The 10409-nt window shown below is 58.8% G+C and overlaps 1 protein-coding gene and 1 long non-coding RNA gene across 5 annotated transcripts; one reads left to right on the top strand and one right to left on the bottom strand.

Annotated features, from left to right (window-relative positions):
• Nucleotides 1–1945: 1945 nt before the first annotated feature.
• LOC129533705 (uncharacterized) lies at nt 1946–8525 on the bottom strand. Of its 3 annotated transcripts, XR_010133778.1 has the most exons (5): nt 8354–8525; nt 7749–8031; nt 7337–7432; nt 5886–6563; nt 1946–5462 (listed from the first exon to the last, which is right to left on the bottom strand). It is a non-coding gene; the product is annotated as an uncharacterized lncRNA (long non-coding RNA). The 3 variants fall into 3 exon arrangements; XR_008680036.2 differs by lacking the exon at nt 8354–8525 and having other exon boundaries at nt 1946–4793; nt 5218–6563; nt 7749–8090; XR_008680035.2 differs by lacking the exon at nt 8354–8525 and having other exon boundaries at nt 7749–8090.
• Nucleotides 3849–10122, top strand: EPN3 (epsin 3). Of its 2 annotated transcripts, XM_055387660.2 has the most exons (9): nt 3849–4410; nt 5374–5492; nt 6179–6259; nt 6482–6610; nt 7542–7629; nt 8087–8356; nt 8523–8627; nt 8758–8988; nt 9138–10122. In XM_055387660.2, the coding sequence occupies exons 1-9, from the start codon at nt 3849–3851 to the stop codon at nt 9467–9469; spliced, it is 1917 nt and encodes a 638-aa protein (XP_055243635.2). In that variant the 3' UTR covers nt 9470–10122. The 2 variants fall into 2 exon arrangements, with proteins under 2 accessions (XP_055243635.2, XP_055243636.2); XM_055387661.2 differs by lacking the exon at nt 6179–6259.
• Nucleotides 10123–10409: the final 287 nt, after the last annotated feature.

The raw sequence follows: 10409 nt of genomic DNA, 5'->3' as shown, positions 1-10409 counted from the left end.
CCTGCGCTTCCTCCTGTGTCCTGTTACTGCTGAGGCAGACCTGCCGGGCCAGCTGAGCAACTTTCCTCGGAGTGCTGCCTGGCGCTGGCTAGGAGGCAAACGCACGCGGGAAGAGCTGCTACCCATTCCAGGGACCCTGCCGCTGCCCCTCTGAGGGGTCTGCACCTCCTGGGAGCAGGTGGGTCTCTGGGACGAGGGTCCATGGTGGATGGCTCTGGAGACGCTCCCGAGGCTGTGCCATCCCCCTGCTGCACAGGTCGGAGGGTCACCGCAGAGGCTACTCGGGCCGGGGCTGGGGCCAAGGGAGCCCGCACTGGAGGTAAGCTTCCTCCCTGGCCCCCTCCCTGGCAGTGGCGGCATGGAAGGCGGGGGTTGGTGGGGAGCAAACAGTGGTTCTGGGGCTTAGTCTCTTTTCCAGGTGCGAGGGAGAAGGCTGAGCTGTAGAGGACCTAAAGGCTTCTTTCCTGCCACCCCTCCCTCCCTGCCGCCCCCAAAAAGGGACTCAGGGCCCCCTCCCCATCCATCCTGGGACTTAGCATCTTTGGTGGCATCTTAGCATCTTTGGTGGCATTCCCCACAGACTCCTTCTGCACACCTCTGCTGTTTCCTCTTCTTCAGCCCCTCATGCACACCTCTAGCCTCAGGGCAGTCCCCCCTCCATCTTCTGTGCTCCCGGGATGCAGCTATTACAGTAGCCAGAAGCTTAGAGTTCAAGCTCACCCCCTGTCCCTACAGCATCAAGAAGGGCACTGTCATTCCCCACTGCTCAGGCTGGATCTGACTTGGAGGCAGCGGCTGGAGCCCACCTTAGCAGAGGACGGGAAGGGGGTGTGGGCTGGGCTGGTGGGTGCACAGACTTTACGCAAGCTCATGCACGTGTGACTGGACAGATCTGGGTTCTCTCCGTCTCTCTGAACCCCTTGCTGGGGATGAGCGATCTGCATTTTTCGGTCCTGACTTTTGGGAAACTCTCCAGATCCCCCCATCCTGCAGGCCCTGAGAAGAGCAGCCCCTCCCTACTGCGCAGTTCTCCTTGGGACCCTGTATGCAGGAGAGAGCTGATACTCCGTGCCCCGTGGCCCATCCCACCGCCTGCTGGCCCTGCTCCCATCCCCTCAGCCTCCTCCCTCCTCTGCCCTTTCGTTGTCTCTGAATTCTCAGGCCCTGCCCTCTCTGTGCCCTTCCCTCCACCTGACAGGGTCTGGCTCAAGGTCACTGCAGTAATTCCATACCCAGCTGCCCAGGGCTGCTGCTGCTACCGCCACCGCCTTATCGGCCGCTGGGTTTCTGTTACACTCCCTTTTATTTCTGGGCATATCGTGTTCGATAAAACCCTTTGCTTGTAACACTGTTGGCAGTGCTCCCAGCTGCTCCCTCCCGCGTTCCCGTGTTCCTTCCTTTCCTCCTCCTTTCTCTGCGCTTGGGCAGCCTTATTCCTTGCCTCCTCCCTTCTCTGTGCTTGGGCAGCCTCACCTTGTCCCCTCAAACTCCAGAGAAGGAAAATCAAGGTGCCTCCCCATGTTTCTGGCCCCGCCCTTCCCCCCAGCCCCTGCAGGGGTGTGCAGAGAATGCCCACCTTCTGTGAGGAAAGGTCCAGGCAGGGCCGCTGGGCCCACACTGAGAGTCCCCTCCCAGAGGCTGGTGCCCCCACACAGGCCAGGCCAGAGGGCCAGGGCAGCCAGGTCCAGGTAGGGCTCTGGTGCAGTCACAGTGCCCGACTGGTTCTGCTAGTTCCAGCAGCCAGCCGGTAGGGGCGTGTGCTGGGCGGGCTTTGGTGCACATTATTTCCCATCTTGACTCTGCCACCCCCAGCCACGGGTTGGGGAGGTGAAGACAGGTCTGAGTCACTAGCAAGGGGGAGGGCAGGAGTTAAACAAGTTGTGGCCGTCGCATTCCCACAGAAGGCCCACCACCCGCTGGAAGGAAAGAGACAGCAGACAAAAGGTAGGCTGTGCTGTGGGCCAGGCACTCTCCACCTCGCCCACTCCCACGGTATCTTATTCTCTGGGCCCCCGACAAAACCTGCCAAGGCATGTTTTCAAAGCGTGGGGCTGCTTTGAACTGAGCCCAGCACTGGCGGGGCTGGGGTGGAAGGAGCGTGGAATCGGGTGCGGGAGGACAGTCTCCTTCAGATTCCTGCTTCTGGCAGCCTGGGGACCAGTTGGGGCACGGGCTGGGATGGAGCGTGGAGCCGAAAGGTGTTTGGTGGGTGGGGGACAGTTCACGGGTGAAGTGGAGGCTCTGCAGGCCCAGACAGTGTGTGTGTGCATGCACACACCAGTGCTAGCGTGGGAGGAATGGTGGTGGTCAGGGAATTCCTCTTTTGGTTTCTGAAAGGGCCTTTGGGAGGACCTTGGGCCTGCGGTTGTATTCAGCAGACAGCCTGGACCTGTTGCTATTGGGGGGAATTGGGCTGGCCCAGCTCTTCTCCCTGCTGGGGTACCAGAGGTCCACCATGTGTCCAGCGTTTTGGGGCTTTGGAGAACCCAGACTGTTCCTACTCTCAGGGAGCTTCCATTCTAGCTGAGAAGGTGGGACTGAGACAGTAAAGCAATCCGATGAAATAATGACCAAACTAGGTAACACTGACAATAAGGATTGGATTAGTCTTCTGGAGTCCTGGATGGTAGTCCAGGCCCTGCCACTTACATGCCATATGATGCAGGCAGGTCCCATCCCCTCTCTGGCCTCAACACTTCCATGTGTACATGGGGGTGGCACGCAGGAGTGTTGGCAGTGGCCAGAACTCTGAGAGGCAGTCTTCCTCAAACGATACTTGCTCTCTTGCCTTCTGGCCCAGGTCATAGCATTTCTTCTGAGCTGCCCTCCCCTGACTTGCTGGTTCACTCCTCCTCACTCTTCCCTTGGATCTTGGATCTCAGCTCTGCCACCACCTCCTCTAGGAAGTCTCCCCTGATTTTCCTGGCTTGGGTCTTCCTGTGTGGCTCTGCACTCCCACACTGGACTGTGATTTTCTGCACCCTCTCAACTGAACGTGGGTGGACCAAGGCGTGTGTTCTGTGCCTGGCATGGTGCCTGGCTCAGAAAAGGCCTCCAGGAAATAGGTGTTGAATGCATCAAACTACAAAAATTAACAATATGAGAAAAGTGAGCTGAGGAGCTAGGAAGGATAGGTCTTAAGCTAGATCTCAGCAGAAACAGAGGCAGTGGCCGAGCAGAAGCAAGGCAAGCGGGCATTCCTGGAATCCTGTTAGCGTTCCCCCATGAGGCCATGCACTCTTAGGTGGGGCTTCCTGGGGTCATCTTGGTTCCCCCATGTAGCAGCTCTGTGATCTCGGACAAGTCACTTAATATTACAGGGTCTCGCTCTGTTGCCCAATGGCATGATCATGGCTCACTGCAGCCTCCAACTACTGGCCTCAAGTGATCCTCTTGCCTTGGCCTCCTGAAGTCCTGGAATTATAGGCGTGAGCCACTGCACCGGGCCCATTTAATACTCTGAGCCCCACCTTTCCCATCTGTGGATGGAGATAATGATAATAGCATCTTTGTGGTGTGACTGTGAAGATAGATAGATGAGCATGCAAAGCTCCAAGTGCCTGCTGAATTGTAAGTGAAATAAGAACATGTGCCGCTGAAGGCTGTCCCTGGAGGCAGGGACACTCTGGCCAGGCCTCATTTAGTTGGTCAGTGGCTGAGTGACCCATGAGGTAGGCCTCTGCCCCTGAGTTCCTGGCCCTCTCTTCCTCAGCCCCATGTGGAACCCAAGGACGCAGCTGCTCTGCTAACACGGCAGCCCATCCTTCGAGACCGTGACCTCGCCACAGTGGCCCTCAGCCCTCCACCTCCGGCGGGGGCGAGGGCCACCCACCTCCAAGTCTCCAGCCATGACGACCTCCGCACTCCGGCGCCAGGTGAAGAACATCGTGCACAACTACTCCGAGGCAGAAATCAAGGTGCGCGAGGCCACCAGCAATGACCCCTGGGGCCCCCCTAGTTCGCTCATGTCCGAGATCGCTGACCTGACCTTCAACACAGTGGCCTTCACCGAGGTCATGGGCATGCTGTGGCGGCGGCTCAATGACAGCGGCAAGAACTGGCGGCACGTGTACAAGGCTCTAACATTGCTGGACTACCTGCTCAAGACGGGCTCCGAGCGGGTGGCCCACCAGTGCCGCGAGAACCTCTACACCATCCAGACACTCAAGGACTTCCAGTACATCGACCGCGACGGCAAGGACCAGGGCGTCAACGTGCGCGAGAAGGTCAAGCAGGTGATGGCCCTGCTCAAGGATGAGGAGCGGCTGCGGCAGGAGCGAACCCATGCTCTCAAGACCAAGGAGCGCATGGCACTGGAGGGCATCGGCATTGGCAGTGGGCAGCTGGGCTTCAGCCGCCGCTACGGCGAGGACTACAGCCGCTCCCGGGGCTCCCCGTCCTCCTACAACTGTGAGTAAGCCCCGGTGTGTGGCTGGGATGGGGAGATGGCCCGACTTCCATTCCTGGCTCTGCAATCCAAGCCATGGTTCATAATACCTACCTCCGAGGGGTGTTATGAAGATTCAGACATAAGGAATGTAACACGCAAGGCACAACACCCGGCACATAGGAGGTGCTCAACAAGTTAGCTCAGATAATAATGTTGTTATAGATTCATTATCATTCGTTAGCTGCCTGATAGGATGGCGCGATAGTGGAAGCATGGGTTTGGAGTCAGATAGCATTCTATATTCTGCTTCCTCCAAGCTGTGTGACCTGGGCAGCCAGTTCTCTGAACCTCAGTTTCCTCATCTGTACAGTGGGGATAAGCTCACCTACCTCCATTGTTTGATCTGAGAATGAAATGAGACCAGGTTCAGGAACGTCCTCTACCCTGCACCCAGACACATGGTGTTCCCCTTCATCCCCCTACCTGAGGGCAGCGGCTAGACAGTCCCTGACTCTCCTGCCCCCAGTCATGGGGGCTTCCAGGATCTGAGGAATACTCAGAATGGCCCGCCTTCCATAAAGCCCTTGACAGTTTGCTGAGGGCTTTGAGGTTGTGACCTCGTTGGACTAGAACCTCCTATCCTTGCACTTCCCTTGCCCCCAAGCAGGACGGAGTCCATCTGGAAGTCCAAGAGCTGGAGTCAGGGCACCTGGGTTCAAGCCCTGCTTCAGGAACCTGGTCAGGGGCCCTAAGTGCCGCCTGTGCATCTGCTAAGGAGGGACTGGAGCCGTCCTTCCATCCGGGATGGGTTGGGATGGGGAACTTACAGAGTGCCTGGCACACTGCTTGGCCCACGGGGGCCTCAACGGCCGTTGTTCCCCTCCTCTCAGTTCTCTTCTTTGAGCCTCAGCTTCCTGGCAGGCAGAGGGGTGTGGGAGCCGATGGGTAATCGTGTGGTCACAGAGACATGATGGTCATTGCAGCCTCCTCTTCGTCACCCCGCTATACCTCCGACCTGGAGCAGGCCCGGCCTCAGACGTCAGGGGAAGAGGAACTGCAGCTGCAGCTGGCCCTAGCCATGAGCCGCGAGGAGGCAGAGAAGGTGAGGCCATGCAGCCCCACTGTGGTGGGGAGGGGATGGGCTAGAGGGAGAGAGTGCCTGGGAGCCCCTTGGCCTTGATTCAGGCTCTGTCACCCAAAGCCCCAGTCCTGTGCCCAAAGACAGCACAAGACCCACTATCTCTGTCGGTTTGTCGCAGGCAGGGACTGCCTCCCTGCCTCCAGTCCTCTCCACTGGGCCTGGAAAGGGTGGCGAGTGTACAATTACGGGCACATGCTATGTCTTGGGGTGCCTGCTACCACCTCATGGTGGAGTGGGTGAGTTTGCTCAGACATATTCCTAGGAGACTCTGGGATATGCTTCCCACCCCCGCCCACCAGCTATCCTTTTGGGGAGACAAGGACAGGCCCCCGATATCATCATCTTTGCCGTTACCTCTGTGGATCCAGGAAGACCAGGCAGGAGGCAGCTGGGTCTCACACAGGAGGGCCTGAGGAACTCTCAGAGGATTCAGAAGCGAAAGATCAGTCTTCCTGATCTTTAAACTGCATTTCAGATGCAGGCAGGGAGAAGGCCACGCCCACCCTGCTGACCGAGGGGCAAATGGCCCATGCACACTGAGGGTGGGCATTAGTGTCTCCATCCCCATGACCCAGGCAGGCCTATACTGCCCTTCTGGTCCCAAGGTGGGGGTACAGGGCCAAGTTTACCCCTCTCTTCCTCCGCAGCCTGTCCCCCCAGCCTCCCACAGGGACGAGGACCTGCAGCTGCAGCTGGCTCTGCGCCTGAGCCGGCAGGAGCATGAGAAGGTAGTGGGCCGAGCCCGCTGGGCTGCCGGTGCTGCTGCTGCTGCTGGTGGAGGTGCTTCAGGGCACTAACAGGCTCCTCCCGCTGTACCCGGTGGCCCTGCTGCTCCTAACCTCTCAGCTGCCTCCCACCCTGCACTCTCTCGACTCCAGCCTCCGGTGCACAGGTCCCCGGATTCCCGCCTGAGCTGCTCATGCTCCTAACTCTTTCTGTGCCTTCTGCAGGAGGTGAGGTCCTGGCGGGGTGATGGCTCCCCCATGGCCAATGGTGCAGGGGCCGTGGTCCACCATCAGCGGGACAGAGAGCCTGAGAGAGAAGAGAGAAAGGAGGAGGAGAAGCTAAAAACCAGCCAGGTAGGGAGTGGGCTGCGGTGCGTGGGATGGACAGGGCCTAAGAGATGGACTGAGTATTTGTAAAGAGAGAGCAGAGCAGTGCCTGGCATATAGTAAGCACTGATGTGTTTATTCGATGAAATAGGGGTGGGGGTGTTGCAGCCCTAGTCCCACATTGCATGGGCTGGTGACTGAGTTAACAGCAAAGTGGGATGCAAAAGGATCCTGATTGGAGACCCCCGGATTCGGGTTCTGGATTTGCTGCCACTTACTCTATGACTTGGGGCATGTCACTGTCATGGCCTCAGTTTCCCCTTCTGCACAGTGCGCTTATTGGATAGTTCCAGCTCTGACATGCTAGGATTATGTGATACTGTCGATCAAGACTAGGGTTGGCCCAAGCATATGGTGCTGAAAACACCTCGGGCTCACGGACATATTTTCTCCGCATGGGGAGTGGGCAGCTGCTGAGTGCAAGGCTGCCCTCCAAAGCTACCCAAACCACGCCCGGGTGCTGTGGTCTCCTTTCCGTCCATGTTCATTGTGGCCAGTTTCTCTTGGACACTGACCTAGGGAGGTAGGCTGGTTGAAAAACATCTGCCTTTGGCCTTCCTGCCCCTTTCTGCTGGCCTGGATTCTATCCCAGCTCTGCCTCTCCCTGGCTGTGTGACTTCAGGCAAACCCATTCCACCCTCTGTGCGCTGGCTGGCTTATCCATAAAATGGGTACATCACCTGCCCTACCTACCTCACAGGGTTGTTATGAAAATCAGGTACTCTGTGGATGAAGAAACATTATAAACTGTAAAGCACTGTGCAGAGGTGAGGGATCATGAATAGGTATCTGTGGAATGAATAAAGAGAATGAACTGGCATTAGCCTGACAGGTCAGGGCCTGCCCTCCCTCCAGGCCCCGCCCACTTCTGAGCCGCGGCTGCCTCTCCCCTCCACAGTCCTCCATCCTGGACTTGGCTGACATCTTCGTACCTGCCCTGGCCCCGCCCTCCACACACTGCTCTGCTGACCCATGGGACATCCCAGGTGGGCATGCAGGGCTGCAAGAGACTTCTAGGCTGGCCCAAGAGCCTCCTCCCTCCCAGCCACTTGCTGGGCCAAGCACCTCCTCCCAACATCTGAGTGTCACCGGGCAAGTCACTCACCACCTTGAGCCTCCACCGCCTGTGGGACAGGCTTTTGTAGTGAGGGCTATGGAGAATGTCTGAAGGGCCCAGCTCCTAGGAAACGCAGCAAATGTTCTCTCGCTGCACTCACTTGCTCAGCACGCCTGGGAAGGTGGCCTGAGTCGCCCACACCTGCAGGTCCCAGTTCCTGGGGTCACTTGCCAAATAGGGGCTCCAGCCTGCTGGGTGGTCCTGAGGCCGCAGGCCATCTGTGACATGGATCTTCTGCCTCCCAACTTGGGCTGGGTAACTGGGAAGGGCCCTGGGCGAGGGATAAGGGTGGGCCTGGGATCATGTCTATGCTGTTCCCATTTCAGGTTTTAGGCCGAACACAGAGGCCAGTGGCTCCTCCTGGGGGCCTTCTGCAGACCCCTGGTCTCCGATCCCCTCAGGAACCGTCCTGTCCCGAAGCCAGCCCTGGGATCTGACTCCCATGCTCTCCTCCTCTGAGCCCTGGGGCAGGACCCCAGTGCTGCCTGCTGGGCCCCCCACCACAGACCCCTGGGCCCTGAACTCTCCCCACCACAAACTCCCCAGCACTGGGGCTGACCCTTGGGGAGCCTCCCTGGAGACCTCCGACACACCTGGTAAGAAGAGGGCCAGAGAGTGTGAGTGAGGGGCTGGGGGACTTCCAGGCAGGGCCAAGGGGCAGCAGATACTGTTTGTGTTAGGAGGACAGCTTCTCTGGAAAGGGGTCAGACCAACACCTGCCCTTTTTGTCAACCCATCTCCTCTTCCTCTCTCTCTTCCGAGGTGGTGCCTCGACCTTTGACCCATTTGCCAAACCTCCAGAATCCACAGAGACCAAGGAGGGGCTGGAGCAGGCCCTGCCCTCTGGGAAGCCCAGCAGCCCTGTGGGTGAGCAGGGCAAGGGGATGGTGAGGCTCTGGGGGATGAGGGGCCCACCCCGAGCAGCCTCTGTCCTCTTCCTCCCACGTCGGGCGCCAATCCCTTTCCCCACCAATTAGCTCTAGCGTTTCTATTCCAGAGCTGGACCTGTTTGGAGACACCAGCCCCAGTTCCAAGCAAAATGGCACGAAGGAGCCAGATGCCCTGGACCTGGGCATACTAGCGGAAGCACTAACCCAGCCAAGCAAAGAGGCCCGAGCTTGCCGGACTCCCGAGTCCTTCCTGGGCCCCTCAGCTTCCTCCTTGGTCAACCTTGACTCGTTGGTCAAGGCACCCCAGGTTGCAAAGACCCGGAACCCCTTCCTGACAGGTAAGACATGCCCTTGTCCCTCAACCCAGGGGCTCCTGCTTTCAGAGCCTAGCCTCCGCCGGAGGAGCCCACTCTTCTTCCCAACTTCCAAGACCTCCCGGTGTAGGGCTCTGAACCCCGGGTCACTCAAAGCCACTCTCGTTCTGCAGGTCTCAGCGCTCCGTCCCCCACCAACCCGTTCGGCGCGGGCGAGCCGGGCAGGCCGACGCTAAACCAGATGCGCACCGGGTCGCCGGCGCTGGGCCTGGCAGGCGGGCCTGTGGGGGCGCCCCTGGGCTCCATGACCTACAGCGCCTCTCTGCCCCTCCCGCTCAGCAGCGTGCCAGCTGGCTTGACCCTCCCCGCCTCGGTTAGCGTCTTTCCGCAGGCCGGAGCCTTCGCACCTCCCCCAGCTGGCCTGCCGCAGCCGCTGCTGCCCACGCCGAGCTCAGCCGGGCCGCGGCTCCCGCCCCCGCAGACCGGCACCAACCCCTTCCTCTGAGCAGCGCCCCGTCCCATACCGGCCTGCGCCTGCGCCTGCGCCCGACGCCCCGCGGCCCCGCCTTCGGACCCGGGGCTGGGCGGGGCGCCGCTGCTAGTGGAACGCCGAGCCAGTGGCGGCTGGGATCCCGCAACGGCTCTGGAAGCTGGACGCGGACCACGGCCCGGGAGCTAGAAAGTGAACGCCCGCATAATAAAGACTGGAACCCTCGTTCTCAGCTCTCACCAAGTGGACTTTTTGCGGGGTGTGGCGGCCGGGTCTCGACCACAGCGTGGATCACCGGCTGTTTAGGAAACTGCAGCTGCACAACGTGGGGTGCAAAACTGCCCCGCTTCCTTTACAGCTCTTCTCAACCCTCACCTCCATCCCCCGTCACCCAGGCACCTTCGCTTCCAGATGCTGCCAGGCTGTCACTCAATTCGGTCACTTCACTCATTTATCACACATGGGCACTGGGGTTGGGCTAACAGCGAGAGACAATAGGCCTTTGTTCCTATTTATTGGGTACTGCTTATGTGCTAAGCAGATCAGTTTATTTAATGCTTGCAACGACTCTCTGAGGTGGAAAATATTGTTAATTCCGTTCAGGATCCCGTCTACATAATCTGTGGGGCTCAATACAAAATAAAAATGTAGGGGCTCCTTGTTCAAAATCGTATGAAGAATTTCAAAACAGGGACAACAGAGCATGAAACCAAGCGCAAAGCCCACTGCAGTGCGATTGCACAGGTCTCTCACCTTGCAGCCGGCACTACTCCCATTTTTCAGGCAAGGAAACCGTGGCTCAGAGAGGTTGAATGGCATGCTCAAAGTCACAAAGCTGGCATGGGGCGGGACTGGAACTCAAGAGTCAGACAGTCTGGCTCCAAGGCCTGGAGCTCCCAGGCTGGGCCCCAGATTTAATTCAGCAAATATTGACTGACTGCTGTGGACAAAGTGC

This window comes from Gorilla gorilla, chromosome 4, assembly GCF_029281585.2.
Source record: "Gorilla gorilla gorilla isolate KB3781 chromosome 4, NHGRI_mGorGor1-v2.1_pri, whole genome shotgun sequence".
NCBI classification, from domain to species: domain Eukaryota; kingdom Metazoa; phylum Chordata; class Mammalia; order Primates; family Hominidae; genus Gorilla; species Gorilla gorilla.
The sequence above is the reverse complement of the archived record's forward strand: the minus strand, read 5'-3'. Positions and strand labels throughout refer to the sequence as shown.

What these genes read in the sequence shown, in the direction of transcription:
- EPN3 (XM_055387660.2), top strand. Translation starts at nt 3,849, where the DNA reads ATGACGACCTCCGCACTCCGGCGCCAGGTGAAGAACATCGTGCACAAC. An exon ending in AGAAGCTAAAAACCAGCCAG is followed by an intron (nt 6,611 to 7,541) that starts GTAGGGAGTGGG and finishes TCCCCTCCACAG; the next exon opens with TCCTCCATCCTGGACTTGGC. An exon ending in GGAGACCTCCGACACACCTG is followed by an intron (nt 8,357 to 8,522) that starts GTAAGAAGAGGG and finishes CTCTCTTCCGAG; the next exon opens with GTGGTGCCTCGACCTTTGAC.